At 50.7% G+C, this 19,601-nt stretch overlaps 1 protein-coding gene across 1 annotated transcript; it reads right to left on the minus strand.

The window, feature by feature from the left end:
• Positions 1-9,373: 9,373 nt before the first annotated feature.
• Positions 9,374-14,140, minus strand: Mnx1 (motor neuron and pancreas homeobox 1). Its single transcript, XM_034519715.2, has 3 exons — positions 13,132-14,140; positions 10,273-10,433; positions 9,374-9,736 (listed from the first exon to the last, which is right to left on the minus strand). Exons 1-3 carry the CDS (start codon positions 13,820-13,822, stop codon positions 9,374-9,376), a joined length of 1,215 nt encoding a protein of 404 aa, XP_034375606.1. The 5' UTR covers positions 13,823-14,140.
• Between the last annotated feature and the right edge of the window lie 5,461 nt (positions 14,141-19,601).

Below are 19,601 nucleotides of genomic sequence, written 5' to 3' on the forward strand. Positions count from 1 at the left end.
AGGAGAGGTTCACTTAGGGTTTCTGGGACAACCTTGTCTCAAGGTATTTCTGAAAGTTTAAAGACATCAAAAGCTTGCTGTGTAAGGATGGGATATTTTCTCACATATATAATTTATTACTCATTTTATATACATTGTTTTGCCTGCCTGTGTGAGGGAGTCAGATCCCCTGAAACAGTTTAATCCCCAGAATCCACATGAAACTTGAAGGAGAGTGTGGTGGCACACACCTTTAATCTCAGCACTCAGGAAAGAGAGGCAGGTAGACCTTTGTGAGTTTGAAGTCAGTCTGGTCTATAGAAGGAGTTTCAGGAAAACCAGGAGCACACAGTAAGACCCTGTCTCAAAACAAAACAAAAGTAGAAAGAGAAAACTGACTCCACAAATTTGTCCTCTGGTTTTCATGCATGTGCTATGACAGGAATACTTATAGAGCCACAAATAATGAAACATTAAAAACAAAAGCTGGTGGTGGCGACATGTGTATACCTTTAATCCCAGCACTCAGAAGGCAGAGGCAAGGCAGATCTCTGTCAGTGAGATGTCAGACTGGCTCTATAGAGCCAGTTCCAAAACAGCTAAGGCTACTTTGTTTCCAAAAAAACAACCAAACAAAAACCCAAATTCTTCCAGGGGTGGTAGTGCACACCTTTAATCTTGGCACTTGGGAAGCAGAAGCAGGCAGTTTTGAACTTCAAGGCCAGTGTGGTGTACAGAGCAGGTTCCAGAACAGCCAGGAAACCTTGTATCAAAAAACCATTAAAAAAATTAAAAACCAAAACTTTTTTTTAAAGGAGCCAAACTCCCTAGACAGCAGTAAGGCAGAGAGCACTGAGCCGCTCAGAGCATGAATTGCAGGTCTCAGAGAACTGATGTTTAGAAAGTGGAAGTGCAGAGAGTAGGGGTGCTATATGGCACCACTCACAGTAAAGGACAAGTATTTATAAAATTTACCACAATAACAAAAGATCCAGACCAGTTACTGGTAACAGAATATGTTGTTTCTCAGTATTGTTTTATCCCACCATATTAGGTTGAACAGTTCAGCCAGATCCATTGTGAACCACGAGTAGAAGCTCCCTTCTTGTCCTTAGAGGTTCTGTGTGGTTGTGTGTTGAGTTCCAGCCAGTGGGATGGAGAGGGTCCATTCCTGCAGTCCTGAGGAGTCACACAGCAGCCCATCTCCTGTGATGGTTAATTGTCACTCTCACCTAGACTGAGACACCTCTTGGTATGTCTATGCAGTTATTCCAAAGAGGTGTAACTAAGGAGGAAAGACACACTCTTGACTGTGGAGACATCTCATGGTTCCAGACTGAACGAAAAGGAAAAGGAAGCCATGTACTCGGCGGGCCTGTCCTGGTGCGGCACACCTTTAATTCCAGCACTTGGGAGGCAGAGGCAGGTGGATCTCTGAGTTCAGGCCAGCCTGGTCTACAAGCCGGAGCTCTGGGACAGCCAGGGCTACACAGAGACACCCAACTGGATCATGCCCAATCAAACCATAAACCCAAATAATGCCTTCCTCCTGTAAGTTACTTTTTGTCAGGCATTTGGTTCCAGCCAGGGAAAAGTAACTCAATATAACCACACCCCAGTACTGGCTGGGTATAGAGGCATGGAAGAAAAGTCACCAGCCCAGCCCTGGACAGCATGTTCACATGAGAGAGAAATAAATTTCTATCTTTTACCTGGAATCCCTGTCTTCTGTGCCACCCTAATCCTGACATATTCTCAGACATGGTTCTTGAGCTCCAGCAGCCAAGTAAGACTTCAGGACAGTGCCTTCACACACACACACACACACACACACACACACACACACGAAGGCTGGCTTTGCGGACCTCTCTTAGGTGCTGAGGCTCACCCTTCTTAGGCAATCTCAGCCTGCTGGACATAGAGTGGATGTGTTCTGTCTGGCAGTATCATGGACCTGGATAAATATTGTTACTGGGTAAAAACTGCTTGGTAATAAGGCAGCTGTCGGCCGGGTGGTGGTGGCGCACGCCTTTAAAATCCCAGCACTTGGGAGGCAGAGGCAGGTGGATTTCTGAGTTCAAGGCCAGCCTGGTCTACAGAGTGAGTTCCAGGACAGCCAGGGCTACACAGAGAAACCCTGTCTCAAAATAAAAAAAAAAAAAAAAAAGGCAGCTGTCTAGGGAACTATAAACAGTCCAGAGCTCTGTGACACATCATGAAGGCTTGGCTAGAAAATATGAGCTGTGCCAACAAGGCCTCACTGTATAAAGGAGCTTCTGGATAATATGCAACCCAAGGAGAAGCTTAAAACCTTTCCATGATAATTGTTAACTTAGATGGGAGTTGGTCAGACTAATGGGTATGACAGCTATCATTTCTGACATCGTGGAAAGGTTGTCTCTGGCCAGCCTCTCCAAATGCCTCCTGGCTACCCAGAGCAGTAGACAGAATGGCAGTGGTGTTTTAAGGCTTTGCTGTATTGTGTGTGCAGGTGTCCCACTGGCCAGTCACAGCCTCATCTAAAGTGCAAAGGAACAATCAATAAGGATGAAGCTAGCAGGGGCTGAGTAACTTCAACTAGAACTCTTCTGCCGGCAGAGGGCAGGGGGATGGCCACAACATAAAGGGACTGTCGAGGCCTGGGAGTTGAGAGATGGTATGTACAGGCTGCATTGTGAGGAAGATACAATTTACATTCCCCTTGTAGATTGGTATTGTTGTTGTTGTTTTAATACACTGCAAGTTTCCTGTCTCTGTTGGTCTCTGACTTGAAGAGCTAGAGCCAGCCAGACCTGAGAGTTGTTCATCTGGTTGCAGGAAAGGGCCCCTGAAACTGGCTGAGGCATAGTTTGCAAGAGGCAGCTAAGCCAGGGCTTAACCCAGGCAGGCTGTGGCCACCTGGGAGCTCCAGGCTGAGAGCGGAACAAACCTAAGCTCACAACTGCCCCAGACACTCCCTGCCCCTTCTCTGGGTTTTTTGTTTATTTTGTTTTCCTTCCTTCCTTCCTTCCTTCCTTCCTTCCTTCCTTCCTTCCTTCTTTCCTTCCTTCCTTCTTTCCTTAATTCCAGTATAAAAATATTTGGTTGAAAGAACTATTTTAACCAGGAAAATTAAGATGTAACAAATATAAAACCTGCAGGAATCTTGGTGAAATTAGGTAAGCTTTCAACACTAACCAGGGCCGCCAATGCGGGTCCCATTCATCCACTTCCACCGTCCACCTCCTCGTTTCTCTTGAGGGCACCCAGAACACGCTAGGGGCGAATCCAGTGCCAGAGCGAGCCCTCCTACTACAGTCACAGCTCCTGGGGTCTATTTCAGGACCAAGTCCTGAGGACTTGGCCTAAGCAGCCCGGGACTCCCCGGGGTAGCCGCTTCGTGGAGCCCCTGGGCAGGTAATTCCCTTTCGCTGTCCCAGCCTAGGGTCCCGCCCCGCGCCCCGAGCCTGACCCCGCGCGGCGTTGCCCAGAATCGGTTGCGCGGGCCGGGGAGATAAGGCGCGCGCCTTTGTTCCTCCCCAGCTGGGTAAACGGTGCTCTGGCCCTGGCCGCGCCCGCAGGGGGTGTCACCCTGCGTACCGCCCCTGCGCCGCCGGGCACAATGGATCCAAGACCGGCTTTGTCAGACACAGTGTGTACCCGGGGCGGGGCGGCAGGTACGCGGGCGGCGGAATGCGGGGTCGTCGCGGGGCCGTGCAGCTAGAAACCTCGCGAGTTGGCAACCCCGCGCCGCCCCGTCTCCCGTGGGACGCAGATTCTGAGAGGATGGAGTGGCGAGCGAAAGCGAGGTGATGCCTTGCGCGGACCCGAGCTGCTACCGCGGGCCCCGCGCGCCCTTGCCGCACACCTGGCGAGCCCTAAAGTGATTTACGAAGTGAAAGAGTTAAACGAGGCCACCAGCTGGAGCCCGGGGCGGCTTTATGCGTTTTATTAGGTGTCCTATTATGGAAAATAAACTTTAATCCAACCATAAAAAATCCAAATCTGAAAAACATATTCGCCCTTGTAGTCTGAACACTGCGGCATTCTTGGCGCAGGTCACACCTCCGACTGATTAATTTTATTGAGGGAGACAGAGTACCGCGGGACTTTGATGGGGGGGGGGGGGGCAGGGAGAGTTCTTCATGGCACCCACACCTTGCAAAGCTTTCAAGAATGCTCCTAGTCCCTTCCGAGAGGTCTCCAGCATCTCCAGGCCGCCTTCCAGGGCCACGCTCTCCCCATCGGGGTTCCCACTCCAGCCCCGGGACTGATCCTAAGGATCGATCATGCTCTCAGACTGGCCCTGTACCCCGGACAATAGGGAGGACTCCTGGGCTCCTTTAACTGATAATCCTGAGAGGTGTGCGCTGGAACCATCCAGAAGCACAAGGCCCAGCACCAAGCCACACTCAGCTCTGAGGTTAAAGGACAAAGCAATGGGCTTAACTTGCTGCTTCTACAGAGTTCTACAGAGCCTTAATGTTTAAGAGAAAAGAGAGAGGGGGCACAGGAATAAAGGGACGTGGAGAGTAAAATGCAGAGGCTTGGAGTGAAAACGTAAAACACATCTTCACCACGTTCTTTTAGATTGGGTCTTGCAATGCAGCTCACACTGGCCCCTGGCAATCTTCCTGCCTGAGCCTTCCGAATGGTGGGCTTATAGACTCCTGACACCGCCATCATCACTGGTTTCATTATTTAGATATAGTTCTCCTATGTAGACCAGACTGGATCAGATCGGCCATCCTCTGCAGTACTGGGATGACAGGCATACCCCCCATGTTTCTCGGCACTACTTCTATGTGTAGAGTACAATAATGTTAACTAAATGCTTCTCTAGGTGATAGATCTCTAGGACGTTTTTATTCTCCCAAACTGAAGCTCTGTCCCTGTAAACAGCCCCCCCCCGGGTCAGTGGTTCTCAACTTTCCTAACCTATGAACCTTTAACACAGTTCCTTATGTCTTGGTGGTCCCCCAACCATAAAATTATTTGTGTTGCTACTTTATAACTGTAATTTTGCTACTGTTGTGAATTCTTATAGGCAGAATATCTGATATACGACTCCTATAAAAGGGTCGTTCAATTCCCCCAACAAAAGGGTTGAGACCCACAGGTTGAGAACCAGGGTCCTAGATCCCCTCATTCCACCCCTTGGATGGCGTTTGCTCTGAGCGGCCTAAAATGATGCCACTGGAGCGGGAAGCTAAATGCTCACCTGTTAAGAGTCCTTTTTGCGCTTACAGAGTTTGGTGCTCACACCCACCTAAGACCTCACATAATTGCCTGTAACTCCAGTTCCAGGGGATCTGGATCTGTTGCCTCTCCCTTTCAAGGGCACCTGAACATACACAGAAACATATGTATAACAGTTAATTAAATGGTGCCTATACAAGCCCAGTGATACAGCATTTGTTTCCCTGTGGTGGTTTGTTTCCTGAGGCAGTCAGTACATACCTGGACTCCTCCATGCTGAGGCACGTGGCCAAGCCTTCCTTCTGTCTTCCATGGCATGAACATTTTGTTCATAGCTTGACCTGAAGTGGAACATCTAGGTTGCTCTCACTTCTTGTCTCTTTTGAACAACAATCTTGTAAAAAGGTGAGTGTGTTTGTTTCTCCTTCAGAGCATGCTATCAGTGTTTTAGATTCATATTCAGAACTAGGACTTCTGACTCATACATTAGTTTGGTTTAATTTTGTTGTTTGGTGGCACTGGGAATTGAACCTGGGGCCTCACACATGGTAGGTGAATACTCTGCTGCTGAGCTATATTTCCAGCCTGGCTTTGATTTTTTTTTTTTTTTGAGACACTTCTATATTGTTTTCCATGATGACTGCAGCACTTTAGACGACCATCCCAGTACACACCAGTACATCCCAGTACACACCGGACCAAACTTCTCCACATCCTCACCAACAGTCTTCTGTATTCCTACAGGGCACTCACATCCTAAAGGGCTGACTGGTGTTTCTCTTCCTGGCTATTTGTGTATCTGTTGCAGTCCTTTGTGAGTCTTGAGTTGTGTTGTTTTGCTTTTTGCTGTTATTGAACTGTAGGTCTTTATTCTCCCTCTTATCCCATTGGCTTGCAGTGTTCTCCGTCTTTTCTAGATGGGCCTTTTTGTCTATTGTGTTCTTCGTGGCTTGGAAATTTTTCAGTGATGGATTCCCATCCGATTTTTGTTTTTATTGTCTGTACTTTATGGGTCATAACGGTAAAAGCTTCCCTCTGCAAGCTGATTCCCATCTGGACACTGGGCAGGGGAGAGATATTGTGAAAAAAGCAGGCTCATCTCTTCTACTTTCTGCTTGCTCTGGCTTCCAGACCCTCTATTATTAAACTGTCCCCATGGTCGCTGTCAGCCTCAAGAGTTGTAAAGGCTCCTGTAGCTTGTTCTATTGACTCGCTAAAGAAATCATATTCAGGGTCAGACTTTTAGGTTATGAGAATAGAGCTAGGAGCCCATGTCAGCTTTGGGATGTGGGTTCTATAACCGGACCCAGACTTTACAGCAAAGGACTCTACAGAAGCACATTTAGGTAGAAGGACCAGACTTGGCCAGCTACGGGCTGGGTCACCTGAGGATATCTGCGTATGATGCTTGCCGGACATCAGGACGCCCACTATGTAGACTTGATTGGCTTGATTCTAGGAGACAAGATCTTAAGACTGTAAAACCGTTTTCTAGGCCCCACCCCCACCCCCACACTACTGGCCCGGGGTCGCAGAGGCTCCAGTGTGGACGAAGGAGAGGTCCAAGGCGGCCCCTGCCGGTGGCAGAGCCAAGTCGGTGACCCAGAGTGCAGGAGCCTGGAGTGGGGGCACGGCCCTCCGTAAGCGCCAGGAGGCCTCCGGGCAGTTCGTTGGGCTGAAAGAATGTGCGCCGTGCCCGGAGTAAGCTAGGATGAGCCAGTGATTATATTTAAATTTGCTATAATTGATTTGGGGAAGAGCTACTGTGACAAGAACGAATTGATCATTAAATTTATTAGCGAGATAAATTCCGCCGCGATTAAGCTGCTGGCTTGAGTCACTGAGGCTAGCAGCGGATCTGCGCGCCAAACTAAAGATTTGCTGTCCTTCTCTGCCCGAGTGGGGAGAAATGGAAGGGGGTGTCCTTGTGGGTGTTTCTTCCTTTAGCATTCCGCTTGCCTTTGTTCCAGGGGAGCGTCTCCCCCTTTAGCTGGGGGTACCCTGAGTTCCCAGATAGGCTATAAACTTTCCGTCCCAGGCTCAGGCCTTCCCCCTTTTCTGTTTACTCAGTATTTAGGGCTCCAAGACTGGGAAGGCCATCCTCAGAGGGAAAGTAACCCCCAAATGTGGAGCAAGCCTACGAAGAAATTGCTGCGGGCTGAACTCTCGCTAATGTGTTAGAAATTAAAGAGAGATACATACATCTTTTTTTTTTCCTAAGGAAGAAAAAAAGGTGACCCCTCTTCTCTGTATGTCTCGCCCACTGCTCTCAGATTTTCCCATTTTCTTTCTTGCAGTCCTTTATTTTCTCTGCCAGTTGTAAACCCAGTCCGGATTCCCAGTCGCCCCAAAGCGACTTTGGATCAGAAAGCTGCTAGAATCCTGGTCGCGCGTGCTGCTCTCAGCAGCTGCTCTGCCTGGTTTCCAGACCCACGCCCCGCCTAGGCCTGCTAGGATTTTACGGAAGGAGCCCGGGGTGATAATGAGCTGCCAGGAGGATATTAATCTGGCTTGGCTCTGAGATGGAGGAGTGCCCCGCTGGCCCCGTTGTAATCACCCAGATGAAACTCCAGGCTCCTCTGAACTCTCATCAGCTGGGAGGGCGGGAGCGGGGGAGGGAGGCCAGAAGAAATAGTAGGGGGTGGTGCTCGCCCTCACCCAGGTGTGGAAGACAAAGTGACCAACAGAAGGCAGACACTAGGGAGGGTGACTCTGAGGCGTCTCTTCTGCTGGTCTCGGGCAGAGGCTGGCCACTAAGCCAAGGGAAAATGAGAGCGGGGCTTAAGCCAGACCCAATGGACACTTGTCCTCTGGCCGGAGTCAGGACTCAGAGGCCCGGCGCGCCTAGGGCTTGTCCCCGCATGTGTGCCGCACATGGTTGGGGGCTGAATGATTGATGGCGTTCGCTGCACAGGTTTATTAACCTAGAGCCACTGCAGCCCTGGCCTGGAGTATTCTTGCCGCCCGCTGCTGTCCTCTCAGAAGACATTTGCACAGATCCAACAAAATTGTTCCTGGCTAGCACAAGGGACACAGTGCCAGCGGAGGGGCTCAGGAGAAGGAGCTGCACGACGCCATTAAGCGCTCTCCCGAGAAAGGTGCTTGCTTAGCTCCCGCAACCGCTAGGACCCCACATGCCACTAACACTTACACTAACACTTAACACTAACACTGCTGGCAGCATATTTTCCAAAACAATCGAATACTATATTCCCTATATTCCCATGCCAATGAAGCTAAAAAGATCCAGCAAATAAATGGGAAAGAAACTGTCCAAAACCACTCCGCTAAGACAACACAGGGTTTAAGCCAGGCACCCGGCTTGCTCTGACACCTGGCCTCAGATATTTTTAGCAACATTTCACATCTGCGCCACCACCAACTCCAGTACCTTCAGTCTTGGGGTACGGAGGTGGTCCTGACACCCATTTGCCATTCTGATTTTTACGAAACAGGTTTCACCCCACAAGCAAAACAGTCAGACCTCACGAGATTTGCACTTTCTGGATTGGCGATAAGCTAGAGGCAGAGCGCTTGCTTAGCCTGAACAAGGCCCTGGATTCAGTCCCCCCTCCTTCCAAAATTAAAAGGGTTTTTTTTTTCCACTCTCATCTAGTACAAAACCAATTTATTTTACATTCCATCTCCACCCTGGGGGATGGGGAAACTAAATAATAATTTAGCATGCATAAGTAGACGTTTCTTTCTTTATATATAAATACAATATACAAAAATACACTACCATTCTGAGATTTTTCAGCAATCTGAATGTCCATGACATAACACCCCACTCCACCCCCTATACATAGGCATAACACCGTTTTCCTCCCTCTGTTTTCAATTCTTAGCAGAATGGTTGTCTCCAAAGGAGGGTTCAAGTTTCTTGGTCACTTAACACTGTCGTTTCTTTTCCTTTCTCAGATGAGGGAAGAGTCAGGCAGGAGCCACTCCTAGAAAAGGTAGGTTCTTCTCACAAACACCTCTGGCCAACAGGACCCGAAATTAAATGTAAAAGAACGAAAGTTTACATTGGAGCTCCTCTCTCATTCTCTCTTGCTGTCTTTCGAAGGCCCAAAAAGTATCAGCACCCCAGCCCTGCACCTGGATGCATGGTCCGGGGAGAGGCTGTCATCCTGGCTGCAGGCCATAGAATAGGGTTGGAATTCTGCAGCTCAGGTAGCCATCTTGCACATCCCTGCTGACACCCTTGGGTCAACTACTGAGGCAGAGGTTGGTGCTCGGACCCTCCTGGTCTTGGGGGAGGCGAGTCGTCCTCAGATGAGCAGTCGGATGAGACAGCGTGGGCACCAGCGCCATTGCTGTAGGGGAAGTGGTCCTCTTCATCATCGTCCTCGTCCTCATCCGGGTCACTGTCCCGCATATCCCGCAGGCGACGGCCGCTGGCCTTGTCCCCCGAAACCGGAGGTCCCAGCAGCTCCTCCTCCGTCTTCTCCTCAGTGCCGCCTTTGCCCGCGCCCCCGCCGCCGCCCTTCTGCTTCTCGGCCTCCTGCGCAGCCTGCTCTTTGGCCTTTTTGCTGCGTTTCCATTTCATTCGGCGGTTCTGGAACCAAATCTTCACCTGCAGGCACAATCTGGCGTGAGAAACCGGCCACCTGCATCCCCGCGAATCCAGAGGGTGTGAGAGTGCGAGCACTCGGTACCCTTGCCCCTCGAACCACCCTCGCCCTAAAAGGGGCTTCGCTAGAGAACTAAGAAGCTAACTGGGCAGCAGCTTCTCCACATCTTCGCCCCTAAATCTACCCTATTCAACAATAACCCCATGGTGTAGTGTCCCTAACTCCCCAACTGGGGGCGTTTTATGCCCTCGGTGTACCGAGGCACCAAAGCAGCTGGCAAGTCACCAAGCTCTCAAGTGCACACCTTTCTAGAAAAAGAACTTCCTTGAATGTGACCTGAGGGACGCCTCCGGAATAGCTTGTTAAATACAGATTCTCAGCCTGCTCCCCAACTGAATCAAACCTCCAGGCGCGGAAAGATGCTCTGGGGCATCCTAGAACCTCATCGGCTGAAAAATTAATACCCAACTTAAGGATAAAGAAGCTAGGACTCAGTTCCCCAAATCAGCACCCGCCTTCTGGTTCGTCAGGCGCGCACCTGGGTCTCGGTGAGCATGAGCGAAGTAGCCACTTCAAAACGCTTGGGTCGCGACAGGTACTTGTTGAGCTTGAACTGGTGTTCCAGCTCCAGCAGCTGCTGGCTGGTGAAGGCCGTGCGAGGCCTTCGGCACTTCCCCAAGAGGTTTGACTGCGCCTGGGCTGTGGATGGAAAGGGCAAGAGGCTTCTGTAAGCTTGTCCTCTGCGGGGAGGGTGTGTGTGTTCTACCTGTCGTTGTCCCGTTCCCTCCCGTGGTCCAACCTCCAGAGCCCACCCTACAGACGCCTCAGCACCAGTGCCTACTCCCCATGGCCCACATCTCAGACACCAAGTGGAAGTGAAGAGCTCATACCACTCGAGAGTCGTGATTAAAGAGGGCCTGTTGCTTGCGTGCAATGGCCACCTGAATGAACATCGGTAGGAAGAGGGTTGGTCTAAAGGCTTGGGTAGCTGGACTGGACCAGCAAGCAAGAGACCAAATCTCCCCTGCTCTCATGGAGGGTCTCTCCCATCTCAAGCTGGAGAAGAACCCTTCCTCTTGGTTCCACCACCATCTTAAAGCAGAAGAGAAAAGGGACGTGGGGCGCAGTAATGGTGGGGGGAGGGAGAAAAGGAAGGATAGGGACTGACGCTAGAGTCTAAATAGGCATTTGTCAGGGTGTCTCCACGTCTGTCTTGACAAGCTCCCTCCTCCTCCTAGTGCAAAGGGCAAAGGCTGAGGACTGCAGGCCTGTTGGGACGATTCTCATTACTCAAATTAAAGGTTGAACTGCGAGTGGCTTTCTGTGTGTTCCGGGAGATCTGTCCAGCTTTATTTACATAATTTCGCACGGTTACATCACAGAGAATTTTATGACCTCAAAATGAAACTTCCCTTAATTTCCCAGGAGTCTGAAGAGTGTTAGACAATAAAAGAAAGAAAGCAGAGGAAAGAAAGAGGCCAGCCCCTGGCTGGGATGAGCTCAGGCTCCCCTGGGATGGGTAATTTGCTTTATAGGAAGGTCCACGCCCCCTGCTTTAGTTAAACAAGGCTACAAATTCCCAACTTGACAATACATTAGAACGCTAATTAAAACGCTGTCTTGGAAGGGATCATTTGGGAAATGCCATCCAGTAGAAACAATCGATTAAAGAAAACCAAGCTAGTTTTCCCAGGTGAGAGGAACAGAACCCATTCAGCCACCCTTTGCTGCCGCATTCCTTAGTGTCCACTGGGCTCTGAGGCTTGGCTTTCTTTTCCCAATGTAGACCTGGCCATACTTTAAAAGCAGACACCATGAGACATCATGGGCTGGATGTGCTGGCAAAGGGGGGGTCCCACTTGCATGGGATTTTGGTGATCATGGGCTCCACAAAAAACGATCCTTCTCTCCCAGAGACCACTTCTGTAGCCAGAAAACCCAGAGCCAGAGGCCTGTTGTTGTTGTAGTAGATCACTGACCGGCTCTTCCCTGGACCACTATGCTTTTTAGGCCTGGGAAGGGCAGCCATAGTGGACATATCTGAGGAGCTTTCCATCTGGGTTCCTCAGCCAGACTCTGCCCAGGACTAGTGGATAGGAATGATTTCAGAGATGTCTGAGCTGCAGCCCAACTGAGGTTAACGGGGTCTTTCCTCTTTGCTGAGATCAACAAGGCCGCTGGCCTTCTTGGAGCCAAACTGGGAAAAACCTGGGTGGCTGCGAACAAACAAGTGTGCAGGCGGCGATTCTCTCACCCCCTTGCTACTTCTGCAGTTCTCTGGGGCCCTAGCCTTCTCTGTTTGCTCATGGCCATCGCTTCCAGCAGAGGAGTCTGAATTCTGGCAAGTGTTTATTTCTGTTTTCTTTTTTGCTTTTTTCCCCTCCAGTGCCTGTATTTCCCCAGTCTAAACAAACCCACTCAGACGGAAACAATGGGGTCTCTTTGTTTGGGTGTTGGGCGGCTGACAGGAGAAAGCCATACACATCTTCTGCTTCATCCTTAATGGAAAGGCAGCTTGCTCCTATCCGCGTGGGGCACAGAACAGGAGTCAGAGCCAGGGTACCCTACACAGATGCTTCGTGTGCCAGGGAAATCTGAAATGGTCCCTGCAAGGTAGTCCCTGTTGGGTGACAGAGAGGATTCAGAAGGCTGGAAATTCTTTGCCCTCACCTTGGACAGGAACTCCCTAAGAGGTTGGGCATCTGGAGTTCCCATCCAGGCACTTTCTATTTACAGACCCCGCAACCCTATATTCAAAACAGACCGTTGGACATTGTATGGAGGGACCCCCAACCCCACCAACACAGAGAGAAAGAGAGAGAGAGAGAGAAACAGAGAGAGACACAGAGAGACAGACAGAGACAGAGAAACACAGAGAGACGCGCACACAGAGAGACATAGAGAGAGGCAAATGCCTTGCCCTTCAGAGGAAGGCAGAATCCTTACAAGGGCCATGGAAAAGCTACTTCTGGACCCAGTGGTGTGTCTCTTCGTAGCCTATAATGAAACCCCTGGCCAAGTTCACGTTCTCGTGATAAGTCCCCGGTTTCAGCGACCCCCCCCCCAACCTGCCCCCAATTGAGGCCTTCTTTGGTTAGTCTTCCCGTGCACTTCCTTCTCCAGCTAGCAAGTTAATCATTAGGTTTTAGCCTCACACCTCCAACCTCCCCTGCCCGTTAAGAGAGAAAGAGAAGGCAAGGCCTGCTCGTGGCCATCTTAATAATTCGCGGCTCCTTTCACGCCGTGAGGCCCACGGGAGGCCTCACAGGCTCAGGAATGAGCCACGGCGGCTTCGCTACTCTTCCATAGCTCGCTGGGAGGTGAGTGCAAAACCGGAGGGGCATGGGCAAGAGGAGGATGCGCATGAAAATTGGCCTGGTGCGGCGCAGGTACTCACAGCTGAAATCCGGCATCTTGGGCAGGATCATGCCCGCAGTAGACGCGCGCAGCCACTGGTCTAGTTGGAAGGTGCCGGCACCCAGCTTGATGGGGTCCGCAGGGTGCGCAGGGTGCGCACCCTGCACCTGAGGATACGAGTAGGAAAGCGCCGGATGCTGGCCCGCTAGCGCGGCCGCTGCAGCTGCCGCCGAGTAACTGTAGACCGGGTGTCCGTAGAGAGCCGCCTGTGTGGGGATGCCCGCGCCGCCCTGTGCGCCCCCCGGGTGCAGCCCCAGTGCCAGGCTGCCCGCAGCGGCGGCAGCCGCAGCGGCAGCCGCGGCGGCGGCGGCACCAGGGTGCGCGTGGTGGTGGGGAGTGCCCGGCCCACCCGCCGCGCCGCCGCCTCCTCCGGCGCCCAGGAATCCCGGCTTGGGAAGCAGCGCGCAATGTGCAGTCAGCAAGCGCGGGGGCGACGGGCTCTCAGCCCTCAGCCGGTCGCCGGGCGCTGCGGTGGCCTCCGAGGACGCGGGGCTGCAGCTGCGACTCGCCCCGCTATTCGTACCCCCGCCACCGCTGCCGCCGCGGCCGGGACCAGATGCTGTAGCCGCGAGAGAAGTGACCAAGGCCAGAGGCGCGCTCTGCGTGGAGGCGGCTCGCGGGGGATCCACCGCCAGCAAGGCGTCGATGCGGAAATTTTTGGATTTTTCCATCGGCTCGTTTGGAGCTGATGATCAGGGCCCAAGGGTGGGCGATGCGGTCGTGTGCGGGCTTGCAGAGACTGAGCGTGGCCAGCCTTGGGGCCGGTATTGTTACTGCGATTATTTGCCAATAATCAAAGTCGCAGCCGGAAACTCAGCCGAGAGCGACCATGGTCCAGGCGCCTCTTCCTTGCAGTCCTCGTGCGGACCGCGCACCACTCACTGGTATAAACTTCCACACGAGCGCTCCAGCGAGTTTGGGTTGGGGAGGCCGGCTCTGCTCTCAAGCGCTCAAGCGACCGCATCGAGGCCACTGGCGCCTTGGTGGGGACCCGCGCCCCTCCGCACACTTGAAGCTCAGCGCGGTCTGGGATTGGCGCGCTCAGCGGGGGCTCAAGGAGGGGTGTCGGCCCGGCGATTGGCCGAGGGGCGCACCTGTCACGGTCCAGTTAGCCTGCCGCCCCGCCCCTGCGCCCCCAGGTCCTAAGCAGCGGGTGGTGAATAGCGGAGGTGACGGGAGGAGGCAGATTGGAGAGTTTGGAGGCTGAATACAAGCTTGCGGCTTCCTTGCTGCTGCAAGGGTGGCAAGAGCGGGTAACCCTGGGTTCCAGTGAGTGCCCCTAGTTCCTTTGACACCTTGTTCCTCCAGAGACCTACGCCTTATTTTCCTCTAGCTACTGGAGCTCGCTTGCGGGAGTTGTGCAATGCTCTGCACTGAGGAACTAGGTGGGTCCTCACCCCTGAAGTCCACTAGTTGCCCAAACCGAAACCCTGGGTTTAGCACACTGAATACCGTTCGGTTTCCCAAAATTTCTGGCATTCCTGAGTACTGATCGCTTCAAGGTGGTTTGCGTCCCTGTCATCAACCCTAAGCAAGTCCAACCTTCTTATGTCCCCCTCTCCCGAAAGTATCCTGCGTCGCAAATGTTTGTAGGGTTTCGGTGTGTATAAATACGGCGTTAGTGAGAGTTTGACGCCCACAAATCTTCAGTCAGAGTGGAGAGTGAGAGAGAGAGAGAGAGAGAGAGAGAGAGAGAGAGAGAGAGAGAGAGAGAGAGCAGTTTTCCAACTCTTAAGAGACGCACATCGGCTTGAAGGTCGTTCACACAGGTGCCACTGAGCCGGACCTAGGTGACGACCAAATTCTATGGAGCCTTGCCTTGTGGGCGTGTAGGGAAAAGGTTTTGCGGGAATTGGTCGGGGGCTGCACCCTCAGACTGAGCCAGTCCGCAGGCTAAGGGAGCTACATACAGTCAGGCTCTCGCCTCCTCCTGCTGGCCGGGTTCAGGAAAATCAAAAGAGAGCTTCCGACTGAGAAAGGTATTAGAGTGTGAATCTAGTTCTCACCCTGCACACACATCAAATATTTACAGTAAAAGCGCTTTCAGGGGGCTTTTTTTTTTTTTTTTTAATGTAACGAATCAATAAGTAGGTTGGGAAATCAAGCGGTCATTAACAGTGCTTTCTCGCTAGTTCTATTCTCAGGTATCTTCCCCAAACACGAGGGGGAACGTGGGAGGGAGTTCCAGGTCTCTGAAACTTGGCTTCCTAACCAGGTGAGAGGTTGATGAAAGATCGGAAATGGGCCGGGGAGGGGCAGGAGATCCCTAAGACAACCAGTATTGGGTGAATTTAAAAGTAGCAGGCAAAGCTGTTTCAAGAGAAGTTTTTTTTTTGGGGGGGGGGGAAGATAAGTATAAGAACTATACTTTTTCCCTCAAGATGTTTTGTTCAGGAGAGCTTTTAACCCAGTGATTCTGTTGGGATGAGTGGGGTTTTATTATGACAGGGTCCCAGCTGGAAAGTCGGGAACGGCCTGGGGAGTAAATGCTACAGCTGAGCAAGGCCTATAGCTAGTCCGAAAAAAGTCCAAGTGCATAGCTGCTGTCTTTAGGTGCTGTCTCTTTGGGGTGATTAAAATCCAGCTCTGTCTTTTTTTTTTTTTTTTTTTTTTTTTCCTCTCTGTCTTAACACAAGTTCAAGGAAACCAAGACCAGGTTTGACTTCTGGGATCATACCAGTCCCATATGCTGCCCATAGAGTTTCTCAACTGTGTTTGCCCTAGTTCTTAATCCCACCTGACTTTGTGGACAAGATGCATCACAAAGGAGAACTGGGGGTCCCTGTCACTTCTACCTTGGAAGCTCAACTAAGGCAAGTAAAGATGCTGGGATGCTATACACACACCACACTCCGCCCACCCCCCATGCAGTCTTGACTCCATTGCGTTTACAGAAGCTTGGGTTTAAGGCCCATGGGTCTTTCCAGATGGGAGTCCCAAAGAAGAAAGAGAACCTAACAGTGGTGGTCTAAGCCCTTAATCCCAGCACTCAGGAGGCAGAGGTAGGTGGATCTCTGTGAGTTCAAGGCCAGCCTGGTCTACAGAGCAAGTTTCAGGACAACAACCAAAAAAGCTACACTGAGAAACCCTGTCTTGAAAAAAAACAACAAGAAAACAACAAAACAAACAAACAAAGGAGGAGGAGAAGGAAGAGGAAGAAGAGGTGGAGGAGAATGGATGCAGAGGAGATTTTCCTGGGATGGACCTCAGTGGACTTGAATCCTCTCTAAACTACATAACCAGGGTTGTTTTTGGTGATAACACAGTGTTAGGTCTGAGCTTAGGCACAGGTTTCCTTAGTAGAGTCATCCTAACAGAGGAATTCGTTGCCTGTTTGTTGTGTAGGGATGTGATCCGAAAGCCTTTAAATTCCTTTCAAACTCTTTCCACTCTGTCTGGAGTTTGAGAATCCCCCAGGTCCTAACCCACACCGGTCCTAACCCACCGGTCCCCACTACCTGCGGGCTAAGTGAGGTTACATCAAGAGCCCTATAGTGAAGGGGAATCTTTGCATACTAGACTTGATGGATATATTTCTCTGTCTGACGAAGTGGGGGTTGGGCCAAACAGACTCTCTGAAGTCAAAGTGCCTGAATATGATCGTATATTCTGCTTCTGTTTGAGCATAAATTAATGCACATATGAGGTGCCGGGTAACTTGTATCCTGAGAGGTGGGAGTTGGGAGAGAGACTGGGAGTTATCTGGAACTGGGATCTTTGTGTGTTTTACAATGTGTGAAGTGAGCATGCTGGGTCTCTTCCTGTTCTCAGTGTCTATTGACCCAGCCCAGCTGGCTTTGGGGCAGCCTAGGACTGAGCTGGGGGCTTACTAGGGAATCCATGGGAGATCAAAGGTCTGGTCCCAGAAACATTCCCAGTCTTGTGCCTCCAGGTAACTGCCTTCTCCAGCAGTCCCAGGGGCCAAAGGAGAGCAGAGAGACCTCTCCTACCCAAAAGAGGCTGGGATTTAAGGCGTGGTGCACATTTAATCAGCTGACTCCCAGTCATTTTTTCTCTGTGTCTAGCCAGGATCTCTCTTTTGGGTCTTGCATTAAGTTACTGAATATAATTTGCAATTGAGCCTCCTCTCATTACTGAGAAAGGTGTGTTGATTTATACAAACAACCACAAGAAAATAAGGTGTTGGCAGCAGGGGGGGGGTGTGCAATGGTTCCGAAGTTCAGTGCTTAACAGTGAGCATGGTCGCGCAGAGGACTGAAGTTGGGTTCCCACCACCCACTCACACAATCACCTGCAACTCCAACTCCAGGAAACTGAACTCCCTCTTACGGCCTCCCTGGGTACCTGCATTTCCATAAATAGACACAAACATACACATAATTAAAACATAAAAACAAAACTTTAAAAAGATGTTATAATCTCCAACTTTCTACACCTGGAATTATACAAGAACTGAGGACAAAAACCTACTTTAGTCAGGCCAACATTGATTCTTTAACGGATCACTTACAATTGTGTCTCTTTCTGTGGAATGCAGCAGGTACAATATATGATAGCCATTAACAAAAAATGCTAAGAGCCTGGAGGTGTGGCTGGGAGACTGGATGGAAGGCAGCATTCCCTGTCCCTCCCTCCACACACTCGCCATTTGTCTAGCTGTTTCCAAAACTAAAGCAACCCCCCGTACCCCCAGCAGCCTCATGGAGAAAGAAGGTTCATGAGGATTGGCTTCTCAGCCCTTTTGAATCTCCACCATGGAAGTTAATTCACATCAACATTTTAAGGCTCAGGAAAATGAGGCTGCAGGATGTAGGGAAGCCAGTGAGGGCCTGGACAGAAGGCCACGGTGGTGGTGGTGGTGGTGATGGTGGTAGTAGCGGCGCAGTGGTATTTTCCCAGGCTTTATAAGTAGCTCAAGAGGACAGAAAGCAAGCAGGGAGGGTGAATACTGAACCTGGAAGGTGGTAGATCAACCTTTTCAGGTCTGACTGAAATCAGTGCTTGGAATTTCACTGGGGACATACCCCCAGCCTGAGGACACACAGACTCCAGTGGAGAGCCTGGGGTCACAGGAAGGTTGTCTAATGAGTCATACCCCCCAGCCCCCCCCCAACTCCCCCCCCATCACAGCCCCTTTGGATCCCAAAAGTACCATCAACTCCTTTATCACCTTCCTTTGATCTGCCACTCTCTTCTCAGACCTCCATCTCCAGTTCAGCTTTTAAAGGGGTGGTTTGCAAAGGTGGCTCAGCAGGCAGGTGACTTGAAGACCCAGTGTTCTGACCTGAGCTGAACTGTTCTTGCTAAGGACACTACTAACCAGTCCTTTTCTTTGCCAGCCCCTCCTTCTCCACCTCTTCCAGAACACTTGGGTTTCCTGCCACCCTTTTTAGAAAGCATAATCTGCCCACCCTCTACTACCTGGGCCACCCCCAAGCCATCTTCACTGGCTGCCCTTCCCCACTGGCCCCATTCCTCCCTGTAAATAAATCAGTAAATAAATAAATAAATAAATAAATAAATAAATAATAAAAACCAGCCCAAATCTGGGCTGTAGGGGGTACAGGGAGAAAGACAGTAGGACCTAAACTGGAAAAACCTCAGCAACATACAATATTCTATGTTTGAAATGCACTCAAGGTTTTGTTTGGTTTGGTTTGTTTGGTGTGCTGTGTATTTAGAACATAGAGAAGTCTCTGAGCTCAGCCCGGCACTGGATTCTTTCTGATTCAGGAAGCCAAAAGCATTTTCAATTTCTGTTATACATCCTAGAGGCCATGGGTATGGATCATAAAAAGAAACAAGGCTAAGAGAGGTCACCTCAGTTCTTTTAATCAGCTAGGGGTGCACGCGTGTGTGTGTGTGTGTGTGTGTGTGTGTGTGTGTGTGTGTGTGTGTAACAGCACCCTCAGAAGACTTCTCAGGAAACCTGTGCTTTTGCTCCAAGATCTCATTTCATTTTACTGCAGATTCATTTGTATAGGGGCTTCATACCATCTGCAGGACAAAGAACGGGAGCAAGCCCTCCCCACCTCCTCTACTACCCACCTGCAGGGCTCCGTAAGTCTTCCACAGAAAGACTCTGGAAGTGCAGAGCAACTTAGCGTTAGATAACCCAGCTTCCCATCACCAGAGTGGGGCATGTTTAGGAAACAAAGCCTGGCTCCGTCGGGGCTCTGGCTGCTGTTCTTAGGTTCTCCCACAGCTTTCTTAGACACATGTTTGCCCCTGATCAGGCAGAAGGAAATGCTTACACTGCTGGACACTAGCAGTATTGAAGCCCCCCCACCACGCCCCCCAAAACAAAGTTTACAAACACCCGGAAACAATGCAACTTATGCTTTAAAGATACAACAACAACAACAAAGCAACAAAAAGCGTCTGCCTAGCCTGGACTCCTCCACTGACCTATGTGATGCTGCTGTGCATCAAACAGGAAGGGAAGAAACCCAGATACACAAACATAGACGTTGCCTGGGAACATTTTAA

This window comes from Arvicanthis niloticus, chromosome 15 (assembly GCF_011762505.2).
Source record: "Arvicanthis niloticus isolate mArvNil1 chromosome 15, mArvNil1.pat.X, whole genome shotgun sequence".
Classification (NCBI taxonomy): domain Eukaryota; kingdom Metazoa; phylum Chordata; class Mammalia; order Rodentia; family Muridae; genus Arvicanthis; species Arvicanthis niloticus.

Bases quoted from the DNA above. Each gene is read 5' to 3' on its own strand.
- Mnx1 (XM_034519715.2), bottom strand. From the start codon at position 13,822: ATGGAAAAATCCAAAAATTTCCGCATCGACGCCTTGCTGGCGGTGGAT. The intron at 10,434-13,131 runs GTGAGTACCTGC...TTCCATCCACAG, and splicing joins CAAGATGCCGGATTTCAGCT to CCCAGGCGCAGTCAAACCTC. The intron at 9,737-10,272 runs GTGCGCGCCTGA...TTGTGCCTGCAG, and splicing joins TCATGCTCACCGAGACCCAG to GTGAAGATTTGGTTCCAGAA.